The sequence below is a fragment of the Myiozetetes cayanensis genome, unplaced genomic scaffold (genome assembly GCF_022539395.1).
Source record: "Myiozetetes cayanensis isolate MyiCay16 unplaced genomic scaffold, myiCay2020 scf1, whole genome shotgun sequence".
NCBI classification, from domain to species: Eukaryota; Metazoa; Chordata; class Aves; order Passeriformes; family Tyrannidae; genus Myiozetetes; species Myiozetetes cayanensis.
The window spans coordinates 125,551,328-125,579,021 of record NW_026086604.1 but is presented as its reverse complement, the minus strand read 5'-3'; the positions used below and the strand labels follow the sequence as shown (position 1 = coordinate 125,579,021).

General features: G+C 37.4%; 1 protein-coding gene across 6 annotated transcripts in view; it reads left to right on the top strand.

The window, feature by feature from the left end:
• UMAD1 (UBAP1-MVB12-associated (UMA) domain containing 1) overlaps positions 1-27,694 on the top strand; it is a 77,428-nt gene that overhangs the window by 4,601 nt on the left and 45,133 nt on the right. For 4 of the 6 annotated variants that reach the window (XM_050319899.1, XM_050319926.1, XM_050319880.1 and 1 more), the window contains one exon: positions 2,734-2,855. In XM_050319899.1, the coding sequence (XP_050175856.1) occupies positions 2,774-2,855 (82 nt within the window). In that variant the 5' untranslated portion in view covers positions 2,734-2,773. Of the gene's footprint in view, positions 1-346; positions 832-2,733; positions 2,856-27,694 lie in introns of those variants that run through there. The other 2 variants (XM_050319908.1, XM_050319917.1) reach the window with 2 other exon arrangements.

The window sequence follows — 27,694 nt, the reverse complement described above, 5'->3', positions numbered from 1 at the left end:
GGCAAAAGTATGTGTGGGTTTTGGGTTTTTGTTTTGTTTTGTTTTCTGTTAGAGAAATACTGATGGCAGTGGAATAAAGTTAAAGCTACTTCAGAAACTGAAAATTACAAAGTAAAGATCAACACTCATGTATAAGGTGAATTTTATGGGGTTCAGAAAAAATTGGGATACTCAGGCTGTCTCCTGTAAATGAAAGGATAAAATCTAGTATGTGAAAGTGCTTGTAACATTGATTTGGTTAGATCAAATTGTTCTGATTGCTAATTTACTGAGAATTTAAATGGGTATTGTCTTTTGAGCAGTGAAGTTTGGGTATGTTAAGTATGCAGGATTTAAAAGACTGCAAGTGCACGGTTCCCTATGCAAGTCTTTTGTGCCATGTATATACTGATTAAGATGCTTTTCTTTGTGCAAGAAAGAAGGGAAGGGGAACATTATGTGGCAGAGCTGAACACTGTACACTAATCCAGATCTCAAAAGAGAAAAAAAAGGTGATTGGAGCAACTGCAGCTCTGGCACCTGAAGTGGCTCGCTGGAATGTGAGCCATTACCAAAGCTATCTGTAAGATTTTACACATCTAGTTGATTTTACTTCTTGTTGTTGAATACTTAGAATGAAGGTAAAATTGCATTTTAAACTGTTCCGCAACTGCCTCTCCTTCATACATCATTGGAGCAGAAACCTGACTCTTGAGCATTACAGCACAGGTTTTTACCACTTGAGCTATGGGACTGACAACCCTAATTGGTAGCAGGAGAAGACTTATTCCCTGAGGGCTGAAAAAGGAATATGCTGCTGGCGCCATGTGTTGAGCCTGGGTGTGGGGGAAGGTAAGGAATAAATGAGATAATTAGGAGTTTCTACTCTGTAATCTCCATGGAACTGGAAATATCAGTATTTCACTTGCTAAGGTAGGAAAACAAGCAAAAGGGAATGAAGTGAAGATAAGTAACTTTTTTTTTTTTTTAAATTACTCTATACCTGGGATTGGATCACAGAATGGTTTGTTCTGTTCTTGTGTACATCAGTGTAGTTCATTTGGTTGCCAGACACTGCACTGTGTCAGCATAAGCAAGCAGTTGCTGGCCAGGCTGCAGGGTATTCAGCCTACAAGTCTCAGGTATCAGGCCACAGTTTGAATTGTTGCTGCTTTTACCATGATCTATTTATACACTGCTCCTGGAAGCCAGTGCTTACACTTCATATAGGACTTTATGGAGTATGGAAGTATTTGCCATTGATTGTAACAGCAGAGTTTGAAGTTATATGAATAGTCAGTGCTGATTGTGCAGTTAATTGCTACAGGTCACTGGCTAGGGCAAAAAAAGTCTTATTTATGGTGCCGTGAATATTTGGGTAGGGAGTGAAGAATTCAAGCAAATAATTAATCCAGGATTTTTATCATTCTTTCTTTTATTTACTTTTTTAAACATCCACACACTTCACAGTAGCACTCTTCTCTCTTTCCCACCTTCTAAAGATTCTTCTTTGTTACATCTAGTGTGAAATTATGTTACTGAAACTTGACATTGTATACCTCTTTAATTCTTTTCCTTGGACTCCTTCCCACTGTTGGAGGTGTATATTAGATGTTGCTATTGGTTTGTCAGTACCTTCTCCTTAGCATGTTGATGTCTGCAAAATAAATCAGGATTCTGCTCCTCAAAGTCTACTTGAAAGCTGAAACGACATTATTCCACTTTTCCCCATTTTATATGGGTATATTAGTAGCGAAGATCTTCACATGCCTTTATTTAAACCTCCCTGTTTGTGTCCAGCACATAATGCGTTTCAGCCAGACCACAGGCTGCTCCATAGTTGACATTGCCCAGGGGTTCGAGTTCAGCCCTCGGGGGCTGGAGTCAAGCTCACCTCCATGCAACCTTCATGGATTTTTAATATTAATTTGTCTCTTTTAAGCTACTCAGAATTACTTCTATGTAGTCTTCTGGGCTTGAGAGAGAGGATATACTGAGAATTTTCTTTTGCAGTCTGTGTTCTTATCCCAATGTGTTCCTTGTTTTGTTCTAGCAATGGAGTTCTTAGATGCTTTGGAGGATTCTTTTAATGAATTAGTGTTGAAAAAAATTAGCAAAAAATTATTTTGTTGCAATTTCTTTTTAGGGAATCAGTGGTAACTGTTAATCTAATATACACAACTGTTAGGCTGTCTTTAAGATTGCAATTGGGGAAAATGAAAGTAGTTACTATGCTAATATTGTAGGGGTGGGTGGTTGCTCTTTTTAATTGATGCACAGACTGAAAATATCTAGTGCAATTTGCTTCATTCAAGTATTCCTGCATTATGAAGTTGCATTTTCTATAATACCATGTTTTGGGCTTAAAATTTCAGATGCTTTAGAACTATCTCTGATGAGACAGTTTGTGTAACAACAATTAAAAATGGAAGGAAAATATGGAAACATGCTGGATGAATGCTGAAGGGGGTTTCCTTCTTCCATTTTCCTTTAGTAAGGTCGAAGTTGTGGGGTTTTTTAATGATTCCATTCCACTCATAATTTTATAGAAAAGCCTTTTGTACTTCACTCTCTTCTTACCTATTGGTAAATTGCTACATCAACAAGGTGATCTGTCTGACATACAAATGCCTGATATTTCAAATCCGATAATAAAGATTAAGCTGTAATATCAGGTATGTGGCCTTTGGAATGCTATGAACTTCTTATGATTAATTCTGTTATATTAATTTAACGTATTTTATCTTCATTTAGGTAGCATCTTAGATAGAAGAAAAAAAAAACACAAGAGACTATGTTCAGCTTCTTCCGAAAAAGTCAAGAATCAAAGAAGGTTACAGTACCAGAGAGAGAAGCAGATGGATTTGTTATTGTGGGTAAGTGGTGCTTCTGTCTAAAATGATTCTTTCATCTTTAAAATGTCGAAGTTTCTCTGAGATGCTCAGACCAAATGGAATGTTAAAAGAAGCCATGATAAAAATTGTTCAGTATTCTTACTTTTCTTGATAAAGTTAATTTTCCTAGTCTCCTCACTTGGACTAAACAGCTGAAGTTTTATTTACATAGATCTGAACTATATTCAAGAGCACTGAAAATGTTGTTTCTTGTTTTCCTCTCATACTCTGAGCAAAGAGAATTTATGTCCTTACAAAAGGTTAAAGTTTAGGCTTCCAGCTTTATGATTAGAGTTGTGGCAGGAGAATATCTTACTGCAGTTATTAAGGGACTGGCTTTTTTCAGGTTCCTTCCATTTCATTTTACACTTAGACTTTCTATATTAGAAGCCAAGAATCTGGGAATTTCTGGTCATGGCAAATGTAAATGTTCTGTCTCAGAATCTGACTCTTAGTTTGATAAAAATTAAGCAGTTTTTCAAAGTCATCTTGTTATTCAAAAACTTATCTGAACTGTAGTCACCTGTGAATTAGCTAAATTTGCAGCTTTGATCAAGCTCTTTCACAGTTTTGCAGGATGGCTCAAGCAATAAAAAATTTATTGCTGTCATGCTGAAACTGATCCTTTTCTTTTTCCTCTTTTGAAAATTTGTTTTCCTCCTTGTGAATCTGTCATCATCAATATTCAACTTCCGCTGCTCTGATTTACTGGCTTGTTCTTATCAGGAATCTTACAGTGTTTCTCTGTTTAAGTGTTACTTCTTGAGCATTTTCAAGTCACAAAACCCTCTAGATTATCAAAGTCTAACAATACGAGAGACTATTGGAACTCCTTCTGAGGAGAACTGAGATTTTTTTGTAATAGTCCTCCATTAAAACAAATCTGTTTTCATATCTGTGACTGTGTTGTCATGCTTAATGGCTTCTACTAGATTTTGTTCACCTGCACTGGTTTTGATGGCTACATCAAGTCACTCCAACCCTTGCATCGTGTAAGGCTCAAAGGAGTCACATAGTTGTCCCCAAAAGTCTGGAGACCATTTAGCATTTCAGTTTCTGTGATAGGCAGAGTTCTGCACCCTAATGTTTCTATATCTGACAATTGCTGGTTCTGATTCTGCATTCAATTTTGCTTCATTCCTTTTTACTGAAATACCGGCAGTGACTATTTAAACTTTGTTCACAAAATTCACATTAAATTAATCTGTTTCATATAAACTTAAGAATGATCAATTTTGCTTGAGTCTTCTCTTATTTTTTTCTATTTATTATTATTTTTAACTTCAGACAGAAGTTAATTTAGCAACCTGCAATCAAATGGACTCTTAAGTTTCATCCTAACCAACTTTTACTGGGCAAAAGAGCTGCCATCAACCTTATCAGTGGAACATATCACTGTCTTGCAGGATGGATGTCGCTGCAGAATCATGGGTCAGCACTTAAGCAGATACTTATTTCGAAGGGGTGTTTTTGTCTAGGAATGGTGTCAGTGGGAAAAAAAACCCCAAACCACATCACTTAGCTATTCTGTTAGTTACTACTTTATTACTCAGAGGGAATGTTCTGAAGCCTTTTCAAACTTTGGTGTCAAATATTCTAGAATACTAACACTAAATATCTTTAACACATCTCAGCAGGATATTTATAGGACCAATACTGTGAACACTACTGTAGGCAGTGAGCACTCTTGAAGGGAGCGAGAATTTTATGTCTTACATTTTAAATCAGTTCCTAAACCCAGTCTTTCATTACGTATAAGAAGTTATATGAACTTTCTGAACATGTAAGAACAAAAAGCCTAGTTCGCTGATATTCTGTGGACATGGGAGGAAGTGCTTTGCCTTCTTCCTGGAGGAAGAAGAGGAAAAATATATCCTGAGGGGACACCTGCTCCTGATTCCCACTGTTGTGGTCAGGAGAGCTTGTCCATGACAAATCCCTTGCAAGATTCTTCACATCATGCACTACTGATAAGGGCATCCAGGAGTCTTACTGCAAGTTTAAGTGGGACTGATCAAGAAAGAATAAAATGCCTTTTTCATTCAAGCATGAATGAAGTCTATTCCGTAATGAATGTAGTGAGACTAGTGATCATCAAGATTAAATGTAGATGATTGTGTGATTTATCTAAGAATATTGAATTATTTAAATCTTTCTGCATAATTTGATATTTGAAAAAGAAGGAAGCAAGTTCAATGCTTTACTGAGAAAGATCCACCAGAGCCATTGCCCTGTCAAATCCTGAAGATCTGCAGTTTTTTCTCTTTTTTATCATAACTTCTCCATGTCTTGTTATATAGTGCTATATTTTAAATCTGCCTTTGCTTGTAAAGTATCAATGCAATTGGAAATTCAATACCTGACTAGAAAGATGAGCCATAAAACCAGCGTAAGCAACAAAACCAACTTTACAGTTTAGTAGCTGAAAGAAATTCTCTATTTTAGCTTTTGGGACAAATATTACATGTGGGGGAGTCAAGAAAAATAATTCATAATTCTCTCTCTACAAAATAAATGTAAAATATAATTTTCTACCAGGGATTAAAAGCATTTTTATGTCTAACTGCCAATTCACTTATTTTCTGGTTATTGGTCATCTCATCTCTTCATGAAGCTGTAAAAGTGGTGCTTGTTCTGTAACAAGCAGAACTATTATTCTGAAAGGGGAAAGAGGCTCATGAAATAGGCAAAACACATGCAGTTGTTTTTGATCAAGTTGAGATATATGAAAAAATATTTCAGAGGTTTTCCTGATCATCACAAATTGTTTTTATGTTAACATTCTGAATGCCAGAATTAAGAAAACAAGTAAGTTTTCAGTTAGCTTGGGCATCTTGGGGAGTAGTATTTCTTAAGGAATTTCTCAAGTTTTGTGGCTTTTGTAATATAAAATAAATTTCAACCTACCATTCATTCCTACTGTTGCTAGCCACAGAGAAAAATATGTGATTAATGCTAGCTTTTGGGTTTGGCACATGCTAAAAATCTCCCATCGATCTCAAAGATCCACAGGACTGGTAGTCCAAATTGTAGTCTAAGTTCAGGAACTGAAAAACTGAGACAGCAATGCTGCTTCCCATGTGTGTTTGGCAAGACGGTCAGAAACTCTGCAAACATCCCCATGGTGCTGATGGTTCCACTGGGGTGGGTGGTGAGTGGTTTTTGCTTGTAGCAATGGAAAGATCATAGAATCACAGAATGGTTTGGGTTGGAAAGGACCTTTAAAGATCATCTAGACCAACCTGCCTCCATGTTGTTCGAGGCCCTGTGCAGCCTGACTTTGAACACGACTTTTCTGGGCAGCCCGTTCCAGTGTCTCGTCACCCTCATCATAAAAAAGTTCGATAAATAACTGAAATCACTTAGAACTGTTCTGTATGTCCTCCCTAAAAAATACTGATAGAAGTTAACTTTGTTTTCAGGTTTAGTTTAAGATCCTGATGTGCAGGGTCTTGTTTACTTTTCCAGAAAAATTTGAAGTAAGCCAGAGTGAGGGAAGCAGTAAGTGCTGATGACTCCAGCAGGCAGGTGAGTCTGCAGCCAAGCGAGGGTGCCAAGAGGGCAGAAGCTGTCGAGCACTGAGGAGCACTGCAGTCCCACATTACCTGAGCAAGGACAACAGAGCACTCCTGGTGACAGTGACCAGGGTCAGCCTAGAGTCCAGTGATAGCCAGGCAAGTCCACAGGGATTAGGCAGATCTGAGGCCAGGCTGGGAAGTCCGGTCAGAGGGTTGTGGTCATCAAAGTCCACAGGCATCCCTGCAGGGTGCCTTTGCCAAGGACCAAGAATGGAGGCTTCTCCCACAGCTCCTTGCCTGGCCCTGCTGGAGCTGCTCAGGCTGTGCTGTGTTCTGTGCTGGCTGTGGGCACAGACAGCCAAAGGCCTGGGCTGGGGAAGGGGCTGCTGAGCCCCCCAGTGCACTTGGGGCCCAACAGCCAGGATGGTTGGGTTGTCTCTCACGAGAGTCTGAAGACAGCACAGTTCTCTGAGGAGCTCTTGATCTGATCCTTTGACCATGCCTGAGTTCAAGGCTTTGTTTTCTTTTAGCTTGTGTTTTAGAGGCCAATCACTTTCATGGATTTAAGAGTTATTGGGTTTTGTTTTGTTTCGTTTTCTCTCAGGGATCTTTTTATGTTATATATTGGAATGGAGTAAATGTTTTGGAAAAAAGCTCAGTTGCAGATGCTGACAAATCTGATTTTGAGACATATTTAACTTCTCTTTTGTCCTTGAGCTTAGGACAGCTTTCTGTTTCATTTTTTTAGATGTAAGGCATTTGAACTGTGGCTTTATTTTAAATGAGGTACTCGAACCTTCCTCTGATGTATTCAGTATCTATATTATTTAGTTAATTCAGTATTATAATTCCTTCTTATGGGATCATCCTCATCTATAGGCAGGAGCATCCTCACTCATCTATGAGGTTGTGAAAAGTATGCCTTACATCCAGCTGAATGTTTCCCTTTGTTAACTGCAGTTGTATTACAGAAGAACAGCCTTAACAAATGGGAAGTCTTTTGTACTGAAGATACAGAAAAGTAAAATGGTCAACCCAAGTCAGCCTTTAGTTCTGGAAATCTGGACTCTTTTTCCAAAGACCAATTTTACATGTTTTACATACATTTTACATACATTCCTCTCCAACCTGCAGTTTTGTTTTGCCATGAATTTATTCTGTATTCCCATATGGATAAATTGCATATTTGAATTAAGGGACACCCCTACTGTCACCTAACAGGCAATAAGATCCTTACTGTTTCCATATTGATCTTAGTACTGTAGATCTCTACATATATTTTTTTAAACTTCTTAAGTGTTTGCTTCTGAGAGAAATGTGCAATTTTATAAATTTTCCAGAGTCTGTTATGAAAGGGAAATTTAATATACTGAGACTCCCAAATCAAAGGACTACGCCCGTACTAGTGTATTACAGCAAATCAAATGGTTTTCTGGTTTCTCCACTCTGCATACACACCTCAAAGATTAAATGCATTAAGAGGTTTGTAAAATCATAGAATTACTGCTGCTGTTTGTTTTTTAGGAGTCAGTAGTAATGTGTAGTAGATCCCTGTGAATCTCTACATTGTTTTTCATTAATATTTAAGGAGTGTTTAGTGGTGCTAGTATGGAAGGTCGGACTGTTGCAGTGTTTTAAAATATACTATTACATTAAAGAAATGCACAAGGCTTTGTGCCAGTTGGAAAAAAAGCAGTGTCTCAATGTCCTCTCACTTTCTGCATCAATGGACTTACATTATGGGTTTTTTATATCACAGTAAGAGCTTGTGTAGTTATTTCCAACCTTGCCGTTTTCAAATAACTAAGCTCCTATTTCATTGTGTTGTTTGAGGTTAAAATATTTAATACTAACTTTATAATAATCTGAGATTTGGGGATATCTTTTAGTAGTTTTGTGTAAAGAATACTTTATATGTATCAGCCTGTGCCATTGTAAGTGAACACTTTTGATGCACACTAAGAAGTTACTCTAGTTAAAGTGACCTGTTTCCTGAAGTGCCGCTTTATGGGTTTTATACTTAAAAATCGTTAGTAGCTCATTTGGGCATTGAATTTTACAGCCAGAGTTGATTGAAAAGGGAGGAGGAGGAATTCAGAAGAAACAGTCCCCTCCTGTTGCTGATCCTTAGTTGCATAAGGAGGTAATGTCTCCCCTTCATTCAGTGATGAAGTCAAACTAATCCTCTTGGGGACTAATTTTGCACAAAAACAACCTGCGGTTTTCAGCGGTGCCACTAGATGGGGATTTCCCTCGGATTCAGGGCTTGAAGGGCTTTGCTCTCCCCCTTTCACACACAAAAGTGCAGTAGTAGTAATTATCAGTACACCATTTGATTAGACTGTAGGTTTTCAACGGATTTATAAAAAGCTTTTTAAAGCCTAATATCAAATCTATAATGACATTCCAACCTAATAAAAACAATGAAGCTTGAAATGTTGACAGCATGTATCTAGATGTTGGCTTGTAATTCCTTCCAAACAGATCTGTTGAGGCCCATGTGGGACCTAAATAACACAAAGAAGTAAATTTGCATATTTTACAGCAGGGGGAAAAAACAGAATGCAGAAACATGAATAATTAGGAGCACAAGCTTCATGCTATATTAATACTGTTGAAAAGCATGTGTTGATTGTATTCTGAAAGCCAGTAGTGATTTGGTTGAGTGAACTCAGCATCTCTTATGCAGATTAAAGGATCTGGGTTACAGAACAACTGAAATTCATTGTTTTGCTGTATAAAGAGGTGTATTTCTTAAAGGAAATACTTTTTTTTTTTCTTGGATTCTGTACATCACAGGGAATCTTTTTTTAATGCCTCATCAAAGTATGTTTTTGTTGACAAATGACTCTGCATTTCTTCATTTACTTGTACTCTTGATTTTAAAAACAGTTCTCTCATCCACAAATCAGATGTTAGTATATTTAGCACTTTCGTATACATGACCTACTTATTTCTCTTCCCCCCCCCCCTTCTTTCTTTCTGGGGCTTGAGCCCCTAGAACACATTCATGATGCTTCCATGCTATGAATTTGATTATTTTTAAATTTGCAGAAATGCCCTTCTCAAAATGTTAGCATACAGGTCATTTTTTATTCTGAATAATAAAACTGGTTGTGTTGGCTTGTGTTGATTGCAACATAAGATGCATACCATACTTTTTATGACAGAAAAGGTTATTTACTTAAAAATTATATATAGTATTAAAAGTGATTTATTGTTTGCTTTGGCTGAATATTGTCTTGACCCTTAGCTCACAATTTTCTCAAAAAGTTTCCTGGTTTTGAACATGGACTCATGGGAGGGGAAAAGGAAGAAGATGAAGACTTCTTGTTTAAGTTGTACAGCAGTTTTAATCCTGGAAAAAAAAAAAAAAATTATGTGCTGCTGTATTAGAGAGCTTGGGGCTTTAAGAGACAAAAATGCACAGAACTGAACACTTTAAATCTCTCTATTAAGAACATCTTCTTAATTTTCATAACCAAAGGAAGAAAATGGTAAAATGGACTAGTCTTTTTAGAAGTTGATGTAATTGTAAGAGGTTAAAGAGGCATCTGGCAAAAGGTTGTTTTGAGGTCACACATGCATCTGGCAGTTTGCTGCCAGCCCTCTAAGAAAATATTGGTTGGAGTTGCACTCCTGTTTTTCATATTAACTGCTTTCTGACTTGATGTATAATGGTCACTTTCTACATATCCAGGTCTCCAAAGTGGTCCTGAGAGGTTTGGTCCTACTGATTTTAAGTCTTGCAAATACTGATGGAAGTAGAATGTGCTTAAGTAAGAAAATCCTTTTTTTGCTAGAAATTTATTCTCAGAAAAAATGAACACATTTCTTGGATGTGGCTATTCTGCAGTGATATATTTACATAGCTGATATAGTATTTTTTAACCTTTCTTATGGTAGGGTGATCATTTTTGGCACCTGGGTTCTGACAGTTTTGCTCCCATACATAGAAGTTCACTCTCTAGTAGCTGTGCCATAGTCTATTGGTCTGTATAGCATTCTTTAAACAATTTGAAGGTGAAATACAAGAAAGGAAAATACCTATTGCTTATTGTAAAAGTGAAGAAAAATACCAAAATGTGGTATAAAAGTATGGATTTTCAAGTGCTGGTTGTAAACTTTGTTTCCTAGAATATGCTGGTTATTAAGTCTCATTTAGAATTTAAAGTTCCTTTTTCTTTATGATGCAGAGAAAGTGGTTTGAAATGTGGCAACATATTTTTAGCCCAAGTCTGATTTATCTATATAGGGTGGACTTAGAGCTAGAGCTAACTGAAAAAGAAGAGGTGCAAAGTGTGTTGCAGGAGTGCAAGTTGCTATTCTGGCAAGTGATAGATTCAGGTTGAGGTCCCTCTTTCAGCAATTTACAGCACACTTAGATGATCATTCCTTGAAAAGAGAGCCCTAGTCATTAGTTCATGCAATCACTGCCTATCTGGTTGCAGTCATTCAGACTTCTACAGATGTTAGTCAATGTTAATTTTCTCTGAAGGAAATGTTACGTTGAACTGATTTTGCACACACCCCTCCCCATCTCCAGCAAATAAATGTTTTGTACATTTTTTCAGTGAAAGGAGAAAAATTAGCAAAGATAAACAGTCTTGCTTATTTTTTATTAGATATTTTAAAGAAACTTAAGGAGATTATGTTTTATGTTTCGCAAGTGCTTCAATTCAGTCATGTCATAGACCTCAGTGTGAAATAGTAACATAAGTGTAAGGCTTTTCCTTATAAAATGAAGGATGGCTTGTCACCTTGTGCATAAAGATGTGTTTTTCTTTAGCTGCTCCTTCTTGATATATTAGTTAAGTACCTTTCAGTAAGGACAAAGAAATTAAGGGATATAGGGGATTTGTCCAGTCACTTGTTTTGCCCTTCAGTATTATGTCATCTGTTTCTGCCATAACACATCTTTGGAACTTGCCAAAAATGTAACGTGCTTTCTGATCCCTGCTCACACAGCTGAATGATCTTCAGCTCTTACATGGTACTTTCCCCCCACAAATGAGGGTGGTGTGGACTCAGTTCTGAAATTAACTCTTTTCCTTCAGTCCAAAAGAAGCATTTGCTCACAGCATTGACCATGACTTTCTAGGGATATTATACAGTAATCATGATTTGTGACCATGATCACTTCACTTTGTGCTTTTTATATCTTTTAGTAAATGATTCTAGTACTATTTCCATTTTCATGGGGATGTCCTTGTATGTAAGTGATAGTAAAAATAAAAAAAGAATGCAAAGACCTCCTAGAAGTAGTGGGCTGTTTCATTCATGCAGTTTGTTTATCTGTTAGCACACACACACCTTGCTGTTAGTACAGTTACCCATATACATCACAGGCTGTAATCCCATCCTTAATTCTGTTTAATTTGTTTTCTCAATTTACACATGGTTGTTTGCTACAAAAACTGTGTATAGGGCAAAAATTACAATGGATGGAAAGTCATTCAAAAGCTTAAGTTGGTTTCACTCAGGAATATTGGTATAGTGTGTGTGTTTCTCTGTCTTTCTTCTACCTGGTGGTGAAGGTAAATATGAGACTTCAAATTCATTCAGCAGGTGTATACAGTCTCTTCATTTTCTTCTTGTTTTTGTCAGGGTGTCTAGGTGAAGTTAATGGAGTATGAATTAGGTAAATACGGATTTGGTATTTTGTCTGTAAGAATACAAGTACAAACTGTAGAGAGAGCTCTCATTATTGGAAGTATTAAGTTGTCATTGGTGGGGCTCATTTGTTTTGGTGGTTTGTTTGGTTGGGGTTTTGTGGCGGTTTGTTTGTTTGTTTTTCTCTTTCAATTACTCCCAGATTAAAGATGAAGTCTTGGAGTATGTAATTGCTATTAAACATGTGCAGTATACTATTTTTTCCAGTTAAATTGAGCAACCTTTCCTGGAACAAAACAAAACAAAAATATTTTTGCTGTTAGACCATAGAATTCTAAATCCCTTTCCACTGAGAGCTGTCTGGACCAGCAATGTACTGCAGTTGTTCAAGAGTTGAAGCTCATAGTTTTCCTATTCTAGAGTGAATAAGGGAGAGCAACAATTTAAAACACACGAGATTAATTTTGCCCTTCTTTCAGCTTGTATGAAACTTCAGATTTTTTAAGAGGGAGGGAATGGAACTTTATGGCTATTTCTTTGCCATTTTATTTTTCAATGGGAACTTGCCTACATAATTTCTTATGAATTATTTCATCCTTAGGTTTTGCAGAAGGGCAGGGCTATGACTACAGAAGGTCTGATTTACAAAAGCATTAGAAAAGCTATTGCAGCAGAAAGCAGCCAATATTATCTTTAAAACATGGATATTAAATACACATACCAATACACCCTTCATTAAGAGGCAAAATTGTGGGGAGGATTTTTTCTTTTTGCTTAAACTGTTTTCTTTTACTACCCCGCAAGTTATGTCAACATTGTTATGAAGCGATGCACAAAGAGCTTTCATTAGATTCATCCAGTTGAACATAAACTTCAATTGGATATACCAGCTCTTCTGAAAATTTACTTCTACTTTGCCACAGGGTGAACCAGAGTTGAGACTCAGGAAAGAACAAGTATTATTTTCCAACTCATGTACTGTGTTTTTTAAAAACAGCAAAGAGTGAACCAAGAAGTAGAATTAAGCATCTCTGAAACTCGGGTTACAAAATCATATTTACCTAAAATGACCCACTGCAAAAGCAGAGACCAGCAATAAGCTTGAATTCTTGGTATGCTCTGCAGCTGAAGTGTCTGAATCAAAGCACCATACTTAAAGCACTCTGTCCACTTGATTCAAGACCAAAAGCTGAAGTTACAACATGTTCTTCTTGAAATATGTTTGGTGTGTACTTGTGCTTATTCAAGCATTCATCCGAGAAGCAGGAGACCTCAAATTTAGTTCTGCATAAGCTTAGTGCTGTCAGATGCACATCTTCCAGCATGGAAATCTAAAAGTCCAGTGAGAGGACTTCCAGTGTTTACATTGGCTGCACAGTGGTGGTACTTTAATAATGCAAGATGTAGGAGCTTCTCAGACACTGCATTAATCATTGAACTTCGGTGGCCTGAAAGTAAGAAAATGGGAATACTGATCTCTACTCCCTAGCCTCTGTGTGTTGTGGGTTTCTGCTTTTTTTTTTTTTCCCCTAGAATGAAATGACTAAAGGTTTAAAAAACAAAGCGGCGTGAAGAGACAGAGTGTGTTGCCAACTTTCAGGCATCAGGCTCAGACTCGTTCTGATTTGTTTTACCTCAGTCCCAGGCAATCTTTCCTTTTCGGGTGAACCAGGTCCAGCTTCAAAAGGAGGGGGAGAAAGGTGCCCCAAGCAAATAATGTGTAGTTGACTGAGAGAGCTCCCCGTGGGAGCCAGGAGCCTGAATGCCATCATACTACAGGGACCAGATCTCAGATCTGTTGTTTCTTGAGTGGGCCAGTTAAAGGGTGAGGTCAAAAGTAAGATCTGCTCTCCTTTTCCCTGGAAATTAAAACAAGGGGAATGTGCCCTTTGTGCCTGGAACGTGCAGTGGGAGATGTGAGGGCAAACGGGAATTAAGCTGCTTCCCGATCAGATCCAGAACACTGCTGCAGAAGTGACAGCTAATGAATTTAGATCCCTAATGCATTTTGTGGCTTCTAAGACAGCTGCTTTCTTAGATTATTGTTTCAAGTATGCCTTTCCAGGCCTCCTACCCATTCTAATCTTGTTGATAGCAAACTATGTATGCTGTGTGAAAATGAGTCGTGCTTTGTTATGTTTTTCATTTTAAATAGCATAAGCAGCAGTCAAATTCTATACTTGCAAGTCTTTGCTATTAGACTAAATTACCTTCTTTGGAGTATTAAGAAACCATTAAAAGAAAGAAGGGAGGAAACTCAAGCAAAATAATTGAGGATCATACTTTTGAGTGATATTCAACTTGTTACAGCTGTGAATGCATTCACTGTCCATCAAAATTTGAGTTAAAAAAGCCCTACTTTGTTGCTGGGTGTTGTGTTGCAGGCACAACTGTTTGGTGGAAGAGGGTGCATTTTGTTTGTGAGTGTTCCTTCTGCCAGCTTAGTGATCCAGTGGGCATGGATCCCCAGTTCCCCAGGAGGCTGACAGTGCTGGTTGGTAAAACAAATGTGATCTTCTTCTATGTAAAATATTAGGATCACATAATCACAGAATATATTGAGTTAGAAGGATCCCAGCAAAGTTCATCAAGCCCAACTCTTAGTCCTGCACAGAACCATCCCCAAGAGTCATACAATGTGCCTGAGATTATCATCCAAATGCTCCTTGAACTCTGTCAGGCTTGGTGCTGTGACCCTGGGGAGCCTGTTACAGTGCCCAACCACCTCTGGGCAAAGAAGCTTTTTCTAATATCTAACATAAACCTCTCCTGGCACAATTTAAGGCCATTCCCTTGGGTCCTGTCACTGGTCACCACAGAGAAGAGATCCATGCCTGCCCCTCCTCTTCCCCTCATGAGGAAGTTGTAACTGCAATGAGCTCTCCCCTCAGTCTCCTCTTCTCCTGGCTGAACACACCAAGTGACCTCAACCACTCCTCTTACATCTTCCCCTCAAGGCCCTTCACTATCTTAATTGCCCTCCTTTGGACTCTCTCTAATAGCTTAATATCTTTCTTATATTGTGGTGACCAAAGCTGCACACAATATTCAGGGTGAAGCTGCACCAGTGCAGTTGAATTTCATATGGTTGGTGATTGCCCAGTCCTCTAATTTGTCAAGGTCTCTCTGCAGGGCTCTCCTGTCTTTGAGGGAGTCAACAGCCCCTCCCAGTTTTGTATCATCTGCAAACTTGCTTAGTATCCCTTCCAGTCCTGCTTCCAAGTAATTTATGAAGATGGTGAAGAGCACAGAGCCCAAGGTAGAGCCCTGTGGAACCCCACTAGTGACAGGTCACCAGTCTGATGTCATCCCAGTCATTATTAACCTCTATGCTTAACCTGTGAGCCAATTGCTCACCCACTACATGGTGTGTTTATCCAGCTGTGTGCTGGACGTTTTGTCCAGGTGGATATTGTGAGAGACTGGATCAAAAGCTTTACTGAAATCCAAAAAGATCACATCAACTGGCTTCCCTTGATGAACTAGGTAAAGTAAAACCTTAGAGTAAAAAAGGAAAACTTTAAAAACTGTCCAGCACATCGTGATTTCATGTTTGACTATAAGAAGTTATTGAGAAATTCAGATTAGAAAATGTTTTATAAATTTTATTTGACTGCATATTGCTTTTTTTTAAAACCTGAAGTAGTGCTTTAAAACCTCAGTAATGCTGAAGAAGGTGGTTTAAGTTTTTTCAGGGCCACAGTGCAATAGTGTTTGACTTCTCTTCATCCTTTTACTCCTGAGCTAATTTGTCTTGCAGTGTTAGGGGTTTTTTGCAGTCTTCTGTTTTAAAACAAAAAGGCAAAGCTAATTTTTTTCTTTTTTAAAGACTTCCCTCCCACCCAGTTTCTTGTTGTATCTTTTACAGGTTAAGCAATACAGGCTCATACCTACTTAATGTCAGCAGGTATCTTTCAGCTGCACATCTTACACACTGACCTTCGTAACAGATACTCTTGAGCAAGAAGTGCTTTCCTTTCTAACCTCTGATGAATCAGATGTAAAGCTAAGGATGTCTATGTTATTTTTCGTGTTCTTATTTCAGAAGGTATACGTGTAAGTGGTCTTGTCTACTACTTCCTTTCTCACTTTTTTCCTACCCTCTCCCTTGGGTCAGTGAAACTTCTGAATCCTCTGGGTTTATATTTCTTTAAGTCTTCAGCACATTCCTGGCAGCATAAGCCATCTGTTTGCTTACATTCTGTAGCTAAAGTCAATGAACTTCTTGTGCAGGGAATGAATTACGAAGTTAAGACATTTCTGGTGAGAACATGTCTAGGCACTTTTGATCTTGACTCTGGAGATCAGGCTTAACATGGGGTGCAAATGAATGCACTCTGAGAGGCTCTTGTTTTAAACCCTCTATTTTCATTCTGCTACTGATGACTTTCCTCATGTAGACCCTCTGTTAACTTTGCCAGCTGGAGAGTAACCAACACTTAATTTTGTTGTCTGTCTGTGTGACTTAAAGTAGCATAACTGCTCTGATGTGATACCTGCAGTGTTAAGGAGCGGTTGACTGATGTTGTGATTCAGGAGTCCAGTCTATTCTGCCCTTTTGATGGGATTGAACCATGTGCTATGCTGACATGCTGCAAGCAGAAAATGATAGCTGGTGTACTGTGGGGGTATTGTTTGACTTTTCCATTTAGCTTTACTTTATGTCTGGTATGCTTTTTATTACCGTGAAACCACCCAGAAGAACAGAACCAGTGTTGAAAAAAGCAGGCGGTTTTTGAGCGGTCAGGATTTTAAGTGTATTTTTTAAGATAGCTAAAAAGATAAATGCTATATAAACTTCCCCCAGAAATTATCTGAAGGTCAGAACATAATGTTACGTGGTCCTTGTCCTTCTTTCTTCCCTCCAAAATAACATCTTCTAACTGCAGACTCATATTCTGAATTATAAATTGAATGTGTATGAAACCTGGTTCTGAAGTACAGTGTGCAGCTAATCAGGATAAGTAATGTGACCCTCACTGCTTTGGAAACATGCTGAAATGCTAGTCAAGCAGAGGCAGAAATATACTACTGAAGTCCATTTATGTTTGCCAGTTGTTAAAACCCTGTCTGCTTTTAGATATTTCTCGCTTCTGATGTATTTATTATCAAAAGACAGATAGAAAACTCTTGGCTTATAGATGTGATGGGCAAAGAGATATCAAAAGGAAGAGCTTTCTATATTCTTACACTCCTCATATTCTAAGTTATTTTTCTTCTTAAATGAAAAGATCTTATTTGTCCACATTACTGTACACCCTAAAGCTAACTATGGTGAAGTCTTTCTAAAGCTGTGGTGAAGCAGTTCAGGAACAGTTTGTAGATTCCCTTGAAACCTTTGGGATGAGTTTGTTTGGGGTCCTGTCTGTGGCCTTCCTACTTTCCCAAGGTGGATTTATATGTAATTATTTTTGTGGATAAAACTAAGGTTCTTGCCACTGAGCATAATTCATGCTCTAGTTGTGGTGGAAGTGTTTGGTGTTTTTAGATCTTGATGTAAACTTTGTAAATAGATCAAATAAATGCAGTTTGAAGAAACAGCATTGCGGATGGCGAGGGGGCTTAGTTGTAGGGTTTTAGTTTATTGTAAACCAAATGTCTGGTTACCTTTTCTTTCCCTTTAAGTTCTGTCCCTCTTTTAGTATGGCAGGGTTAACTCTTGCCTTTTTTTCCCTGGCTTACACAAAGTAGCAGAAATACTAGACTGTGGAATTGATGCTTATGGAACACTCCTGAAACTTCACTGCATGTGCACCAGCTGCTTTTCAACAAATTATTTCTAGCAATCCATATGTATATGCTTTTCTATTGACAATGAATCGCTTTCTGAACAATGGGTTGAAAGAATAGCCTCAAATAAGTGTGTGCAGTGGAGATAAATTTGGTGTAGTATTAAAGTTGAAAAGATTCAAAGCTAAATGTGGAGTTAATAAGTAAAGCAGAGCTCCACAGTTCCTGAATTTTTCCTGTGATATCTTCCAAGGGAGATCCTCAAGCAGTCCGATAACAGGTACGCAGAGTAACAAAAGGCGGAAAAAAGACTGAATAATTGGTTTGATCTCATAACACCATTTAATTCTTGTATCCTGCTATTCTTCTTCACTGAGAAAATACCAGAATAGGGTCAGGTGTGCTAGTGTCTTCCATGATCATGCCTTCTTGACAAAGAGGAATTTCAGGATGTTAAACATTGTACATGATGGAACTGCTGCAACTAAATCCTCTGTTAATGGCTTAGAACTTGAGAGGAAATGGGAGAGGCACCAAATATGTCTTTGATTTACCTTTGAACTAACTGATTTCAGGTGGCCTGTCTACTAGGTTCGTTTGTCCATGTAAATTAGAGTGCTCTTTTGACCCCAAAGCTAACAAATTTTAAAATGAAGAGGTAGACAGATAGAAAAAGCATGTTTTACCAAAGACATGATACAAAGTATTAGCTCTCCCTATTCAAAATCCAGCTTCTGTTGTTCATAAGACTCACAGAAACCAATAGCTCTTGGCCAGTTTCCAGACACTTGGGGGAAACCTTAGGTTATAATTATGCTTTACAGCTTCTTTTAATTAAAAAAAAACAACTTCATGTTGACCACAATTTACTTGTGTCTAAGTGTTTTCATTGAAATAAATATTGTGCCAGTGTGAAAATTTAGTTCTTAAGGAAGTGAGCCTAATCAGTAGGAATTCTTATATGTGAATATATTTCACAGAGATGTATGATTATCTATTCAAATTCTTGTTTTCAAGATTTGGCCACAGTGAAGTTTTCTTTCTGTGTGTAAACTGAAAGCAATATTAGTCTACTTAAGAGTGTGTTTACCTGTTATTTTTTGCATTGGATGAAAGCTGAAACTTGATGACATGTATTTTGGATATAGCTGTGCATTTTCAGTATAGGAGGCAATACAATCAGTTCAGCATGGCTGAATTACTATGAATAGTTCTAGAAGATACCCTCATTTCCTCTCCATATTTATTTTTGTCATGTGCCTTACTGACTGTAAGGCATGATGTAACTAAAAGTTGTGTTATATTTCTATTTTAAAAATGCAAAGTTAAAATATAGAGCAGTGTCCATATTTGAGAAACATAACAATAAAATAGAGCCTGTCTTATAAAAATATTTTTGGCATGTTTTTCTCATTTTTTTGGGGAGGTAAAGAATTTAATTATTGCAGGTAATAGTGAGGAAAGCAAGAATGCAATATATTTTTGTGCTAAACCCATAAAAAGTTATGTTGGCAACCAAGCGGTATATTTCAGAAAAAATTATAGATTTCAATTCTCATTTTTGTCCTTCTAGTGGAAGCTAATTAGATAAAAATTATTTGACAATATTACTAACTTAATATTCATTTCTAGAGGAAAAAGTTGATATTTTAAATAGGCTTTCTACATGTATCATCATCTGCTAAACTAGTGTGGCTTGCCCACTTCTAACTAGGTATGAAAATTATATATTTTATTAGTCAGATGAGTGGAGGCTGCAATAACACGCAATACATAAGGTATCTGAAAGGAAAAGCACCTTTCAAAAGAACTCATTCCGTTAGGAGCAAACCCCATCCCACCTGCTCTCCTATGGCTTTACTACTGTTCATTAGCCTTAGCCCCTCTCCCTCACCCTCCTTCAGTCCCATCCCTTCTCCCATGAATCTCTCATTTCATGCGGTTTGGCAAGGAATGGCACTTCTGAGACTCGCTGGTGTGCTGGTCCAAAGCCTTTTAGCCAGGACACAGGATGGTGGCCACCCTCAGATCAGCCTCATGGAGCGCTTGGCTCTGGGCTGCCGGTGGGAAACAGCTGACCTGAGAGGCTGCTCACAGCCCTGAAGCCCTTGGCTGAGCTGGATCTGGTTTAGCAGCTCTGTTTTAAGGACTTGGTGGAAGCTTAATTGACACAGGTCAATGATCATGAAAGTTATTAATGAATAACAAAGGGAAACACACAGGCCATCCAACTGCAGAAGCCTTTTTTTTTTTATTTTAGAAAGTCTTAGCAGTGTACTAGTGTACTGCTTGAAGATATAAAAATAATTTTTTTTGCCCTTTAGCTGTGAAAAGGTAGGTGTTGTTATTATAAACTAACTTTTTCTTTTAGAAACATTTTTCAACCTTTCAAAAATCTTTTCCTCTGTTGTAACCATTATATAAAACTTTATTAAAGTTGGAAAAGTCATAGAATTTCATGCCAACTTGCTGTTATCTTTGCTTTCAAAATTGGGTAGTTCAGCAAGGAATTGTTTTATTGGTATAGCAGTAGCATGTATGTATACAAGACTTGGTAGATTTGTTTTAGATTTACAAAAATTCAAGTAGCTGTAGCTTAATTTGTTCCACAAACACAACCAAAATTTTATAATACTGGACTGATACTAATTGGCTTGGGTTTTTTGATTTATACTATTTTTATCCTTTGTTTGGAATTATTTCATGTTATTGTCTAAACTCTGCTGAGTTTTACTCCAAACTTAGTTTGTTGTTTTTGTCTGTGTGGTTTTGTCTGATTTTGCTAAATAAAGGGTAGCCAAGTCTATACTTGCCTTGTTACTAAGAAAGTAACTTTCAGGAGAGCTGCAAAAAGGTTACTTTTGTGGAAAATATTAGCACTGATTTTGTGGAAAACATTAGCACGGATTGTTCACAGGCACTTAATTTTCCTGGTTCTGCATGGCAAGTAAGTTTTCCATCATTTGTGCCTGTGCCAGGGAAAGATGACAAGCCATCTAGCCATATAAAAGCTGGGTGTTAAGGGATGTGCCTTCCTGTTATGAAACTTGCTGCAATCCCCAAATTCAAAGTAGATGAGAATGTGTGCAAGACATCGAGAACAATGGAACAAGGGAAGGCACTGAAATAAATGTGCTGGAATGTATATTGATCAGGGTGACTCTGCTGAAATAAAGCTGTGAACTTTGCTGTCCCTAAAAACATCTTATTAGGTGAGTTCAAAGCCTGTCACTGGTGAGTTTACTCGTTTGAGTAGAAACAACTCTAGGCGACCTGTCTGAGAAGAACCATATGACAGAAACTGATCTAAGGGTCTGAGAAGCCAATGATGTGTCACAAATGCATCTTACCATAAAAAAAAAAGTTGCTAAGTTGCTTAATTTTGCAAATATCTATGCTAGCTACATACCTGGATGGTTTGATATCTCAAATGAAGATCCTTTAAATGAGAGGAAAGGCAAGTATACAAAAGAAACATTAAATAAAAACCCAAACAAACAAACAAACCCCACCCAAACACAAACAAACAAAAACCAAACCAAAAAGGATGGGATGCTACTGCATTGTTCCTGAGAACAGAAGCTATTACCTGGAATTGTAGTGAAGGTGATTGAGAAGAGAATAATAAAGTATGATGCATAGTAGAAGAAAGAAGTCAACTCTGCAGAGGTATTGCTTGATAGCTGCAGAGCCACCTAACTATTAAAGCCAAGCATCACCCAAAGAAAGTAGATCCCTAAATTGATGGGCATTGTTGGAGAAAATACTGACATAATGCCTTTAAGTATAGAGATGTATTTTTCCACAATAATTTAGTACATAAATGAGAGTACACAATTGGTGCTGTGTCCTTCAGTGAATTCAGATTGGTGATGGTTGGGAAACTTATTCCAGTGCCAATACAAAAGATGTCTGAGTATCAGCAGACTCAGATGAAGTTAGAACATTGTATAAGGCTGCAAAAAAATCTGTCAGTCTCCGAAAAAAAGTAGTCATCATCTGTATTTCTGGGTCATGAGCAGACTTGTCTTTTTTCTCCTTCCTCCATGTTGACCAAGGTAGTTTTCACTAAGCATTACAAACTCTTGATATGATTAAGTGGTTTTTAGAATGTGAAACAATTTTGTATATTTGACATGTTGAGATAAGCTATTTAATATTTCCTATAGATAGTACCTTCAAAGTTAATTTTAGTAAAATGTAAGTATTTAAGAATTCCAAGTGCTGAACAAAACAGTTGTCACCTTGAAAGTTTACAGTGGCAAGTTTTAGCTTGCACTGACTCAGACTGGGGAGAAGACGTACCTTTCAGTTTCTGTTCACAATGGTGACTTGTGAGAATGAAACAGTGCAGTTGGTAGAACTGGTTTGACATCGAAATAGTTCATCCATGTACTTTGTCTCTATTGCTGTATTCCTTTTTACTGCGTAAACAGTGCTAAATTTGGGAGACCTAGAAAATATAGAATAGGAGCATGTAGCTATTTCTCCTGTAAATTAAAATGTGCCTGTAGTTGAGACTTAATATCAAGTGTGCCACCCACACTTTGAAAGCAGAGTTTTGGAAATAGCTGAATAAGTGCAGAGCAAATGCCAAACAACTGCCTGTTTCCTGAAATCTTTGTACAGCATTTGGAGGCAAAGCAATTCAAGGAAATGGCCAGTATAAAAGTAAGGGAGCTGCAATAATTCATGAGATGGATTGTGTTGAGTAGGCCTAGAAGGTTGAGTGTAGGTCTGGCATTGAGAGCTTCTCTTGACTCTGCTGACTGAAGCTTAATTTTGGTAGCAGCCAGGAAAGAAAGGTTGATTGAGTTGTCTTTCACTGTCATCACGCATTTCAGTTGAAACATTTGGACAATGGCAACAGTATGGGGTTTTGGCATCTTTTAGAGAATGTGAGAAAGTCTGTGAGGCCTGCTGAGTCTCTATGCTCTCATGCATTATTGATCCAGATTGCGTATGATAGGTCTCTAATAATTACGGACAGTCTTTCATTCTTTGTTCCATTTCTTCCTGTCCAAGTACAAAAGGAAGTCTCATTCTGTTTTTTATTGCAGAGAAATCTGTGCATATATATTAAAATTGGGGGGTTTGAAGTGTTCATGAGTACCAGAGCAAGTTACACCTGCCAATTTGGCCACATGCTGGTCACACTGGTGTCTCAGAACCCACTGACTCTGGGAGGTCATGCTGGTTTTTCCTGCTGGTGCATCTGCAATGAGGGTTTCCTAATAATTGGAAGATGAATGGAGTTATGTTAATATTCTAGAGGGTGAATTTCTAGGTGGATCAGTTTCCCCTTCTCTGTACACAGTCCACCAGAGGGAGATGAACACCAAAATTTGCAGGAAGAGGAGTGTCACATGCCAGAAGAGTTTTGGCTAGGCCGGCCTTTGGCACCTGAGAGTACAAAACTTTGTAGACACCCTTGTGTATCAGAATCAAGACTGGAGAGGTGGGTTGAATATTCTTGAATGAAGACCATCACGGTATTTTTAACTTTTTGCCACTATGCTGCTGCTTCAGTAAAACCATGTAGGAAAGGGAATGGTAGTGATACTCCTATGGGGTTTCTTAAACCTTTCTCACTGGATGGTCTTTGGATTTTGTGATTGATTTAACTTTAGGTTATATCTTCAGTGTCTGATCTGTACAGGTGAGTCCAGACAGGTTTCCAGTTATTTTGCCTGAATTTGGTAGGTTGCCTGGACGTGAGACTTGTGTACTTTTTAATATGCCACAATGTTGATCTGTGCCTGATGACCTGGCTGAGGGGAAAGGTTTGATTACCTTGACACAAGTGACTCGGTAATGGAGCTACATTGTCTGGGTTGGAGCTCCCTCAACTCCTGCCAGTATTACAAGGGTTGGCAAAGGAGTTTGTCAGTATATAGCTGTATAGGCACATCTTAAGCCTCAAGGGCGTGTTACTCATTCCTGCCTGGAAACTGATTGATTTAGAAGTCTCTTGAGATGAGGTGGTTCTTTAGGTTCAAGAGCCAAATAGAACCGAAAAATACTTAATTTTTGACTAGTGGCTGCTACAGAAATTATACTATAATTTCCTTTACAGTGTCAATCCAGTAAAATGTAACACAGAGAGGCTATATTTGAACTAAAGTCATATGTTTTACAGTCTTTTGAGCATGTTCCTAAAAAGGAAGTCTTATTAAATGCCTTTTTTGGGCATCAGTCTTATTCCAAACCTTTTAGCTTATGAAGTTTTCTTAAATCTCTTGTCAACTGGTATCATTTTCCCAAGAATGACTGTTTTTAGTCAAGCATTTTAATTGAAATATGGAGTTTTCCTTAAAGTTGAGTATCTAATTCAAACAGTTTTAAGAGTTTGTCATTCTTAAATGGCATATGTCACGATAAACTTTTTTCCTTCAGTTATGTGTTCCATCTTTAGAAACTGAAAGCAAGTTGTGCTTTTTGCCTGGGCTTTTTATTGCATCTTATCATTAATCAAATTATTAGAACACGTAGTTTGATTTTTAGCATGTACCATTTCTCTTCCTGTGCATTAGTAAACTAAAGACATGGGAAAAAATATTTAAATGTAGATTCTAGCTCATTATAGATCTCTAATGGGAGATCCTACACATTATCAAGGCACACTATAGCATCTTGCAGAGCAGTGTATCTGTGTGTCTTTTGCCATTCTTATTTGTTTACCTGGAATCTGCTGCTTTTATTTTAATGATGTCACTGTCTTCAGATAAATAGATTGTCCAGAATATAATAGAAATTAACATCTGATGATGTACAGACTTTTCTTCAAGGATACATTCAGCACTTCCTTAAAAAAAAGTCACATTTATATTTTATGGCTGAATGTAGTGAGTATGGAAACTTCTTTGAAGAGACTGTGCTTCTCCTGGTGTGTGATTCTGATACCAGGGTACAGCTATACTTGGTTTTTACAGATGTGTCTATGGTGTTCAAAATACAAGCTGATTGTGGGGTACCTAGGAATATTTCGCCATAGAGGCTGTGATGTTCTTTAAAACTTATTTTTAACACTGTTAACATTAAGACTAAGTAATTTCCATTTTACCTTGCTCTAAAACTGTCTCGTTTTAGTAACTAACAACAAAAAAAGAAAGTTCAGGTTGGAGGGAGGGCAGTGTTTCCCCCACCACTACATATTGTTTAACAGCAAAGTTAGCCAGGTTGGCAGGGCTTGATGTAGAAAACGTATGAGAAGTTTTCCATTAACTGGAAAGTCTTGTAGATGTCAACTTTAAAGGTAAAATAATTAAAGTTGTATAAAACATGTCGTAAATAGTTGTCAGGTGTATTTACATTTGATTTTTGCCATGGCATTTCTGGTCAGCTGCTGACTTTAGGAAAGCCTGTAAAATTGCAGATGTGGAATATTTTGAAAGACTTCTTTGGGGTTTGAATTTTTTTTCTTTGTTTACTCAAGAGATATGTTCTTTGACAAATAGCACAGATCTGCTCCAATTTATCTTTATAGTTAAATCTGCGTTTGCTAAATATCTTTTCTGATTCTTTACTGTTTATTTGATATCAAGGACCACATTATCAGTTTGGAAGGTATGGGGGAATCCAGGCTCTTGCCACTAATTATTTCCCTCTTACACTTATATGCTAATTAGTGAGTTTGATGTTTTGGGGTTTTTTTATTGTTAATTTATATGGTAAGCCACGTTAGTTTCCCACTGTATCCTGTGATAAGCGTGTTTAGCTAGTGAAGATCTTCATCCTTGATCTTTTTCTTTCACTTTTGTGTTCAGCTGCCCCTGAATAACATACTAAAAATAAACTAACTTTACTGAGGTCGTTTGTTGACATTTGTATTCAATGAGTCATTGTAGTCTGTTGCTATATGATTAAGATCTATTTTGGCTTTTAATCATGCATCCATGTGGTGTACTCTTGAAAACAAGTAATTGAATGTTGAAAATTCTGATTTCTGTCACATCAATTTAATGAAGTCCAAATCTCTGTAAAATATTAAACTTAGTAGCTGTCTGTTTTCTCAGTATATCTGGGCTCAGCTACAGTGCATTCTTATCACAGTAAAAGCTCAACATTTATATCAGCAATAATATGGATGGTTTCAGTGACCCAATGAAGACTTTGTAATAGACTAAACAGGAATTGCCATTGTTGTATGACAATTAAGGACACTTTTGGTACTTTATGAGAATAGGACATCTAGAATCTAGACTTCAGCTAATTAATTTCAAATGAAGCAAATGAGAGACCTGTTATAAAACCTGTGGGGTTTTTTAAAATAAGATTTTTGTGCATGCAGTATTAAACTTTCTGTGGAAGGATTGTAGGGCTGAGAGAGGGGTTATATAGAGAAAATCAATATATCATTTGCCAAATAACATATATGACAATTGATATAAATTTATATATAGCATTTACTATTCTCCATGACATTTGCTTTCTTGCATGCTATTTTGGGACAATTTGGCAGATAGTTTTTGTTAGTCCATGGTTCCATGGACGCTTCTATGTGTATCCCCTGAAAAGTAGCATCCACATATTTTCCATGTGCCAGCGATGCTGATGTGGCTGCACACAAGTTGGATCAGGGAACTGATCAGCTCATCAGGTACACGCTGAGTGTCTGGCCTGAGGGTGATGATGAAGTCTGGCTGGGATGGGGATGCGGGTGGAGAGAGAGAGGGGATTTCAGCTGCAACTTGCACTTAATGTTGGTGAGATTGATTGTGAAACCTGCCCTCAAGGTAAACCTATAGACCACGTGTATACTTACTACATTTTTATGAACAAACATGCAGTGAAGAAAATCTAGTGCTTCTTATAATTATTACAGTTCTATGAATTTCCATAGTCAAAGTTGCTCTTTTTCGCAAGTGTGAATCAGAAAATGTGTGTAAGCAGTGCAAGGGAGATTTATTTTCAGTAGTAGTCCCTTTTCTGAAAGCGGGTCTCTTTTAAAAAAGCATTAAAAAAAAGTAACTAGAGATATATCTTAGAATTAAGTGGACAATATACTTAACATGAATGAAAAATCAGTTTAAGTTAGTGTATAATGACTATATTGATTCCACTAACATAGTTATTCAGTAGTTAGCTCTCTTAATGATCTGTCCTGCTGCTCATAGTGAATTTCTTTGTTTTGGTATTACTCAGCTAGATGTATCAAGTTATATCAGTGAGGAGGTAGAGACCATGATACATCTGTGTGCACATTTCTGAGGGATTTTTGAGTCCATCAGAGGCTTGGTCAGAATTTTCTGTAGGTGCAAAATTCCGTACTTCGCAAATTTGGTCAAAATCACGCAAATGGAGCAGATTCTTAAACATCAGTGAAGATGTATGTATTAATGCACTTTTTATATGCCTGGTATCATAACTCTGCTTGCAGTGATAGTAGGCATGTTTTGAAGAATGTTAAATAAGTACTTTGGGATTTTTTTTCAAAAAGAAAATTATTGTCTCAGTTGTCTAGTTAGTTGATTGTAACTTCCTGCTACATGATAGATAGTTTACAAGACTGGTTTTACCAAAAAGTTTTTTTAAACACAGCAAAAATAATTTATTCCTTCGAACTTGAAAATCAGATTTTTTTTTCTATCTATTTGACAGAGAATGTACAGTTTTAACTGAATGATATAAAGATTTGGGCTTTGATCTAGCCTTACATGTGAACTGTCAGCATTCACAAAGCCTCTGATTACAGAGCATGGGACTAGGTGCATGGCAAACAGCATTTCTCATGTGTTGTCATTGCTCACTAACCTAAAGAAATCATGCAGGTACTGACACTCTAGCTTTAATCTTGCTCAGACATGCTTTAAAAGACTGTATTCATTTGTCAAGAATTAAATCTCACTTTGAGAAATACATGTACATTAGAAGCCTGTAACCACTTCCACTTTGAAACAGTGTGTAGTAGCAAACGAAGGAAACTGCAGAATGAAAGAAAAATTACTTCCACTTTACTGA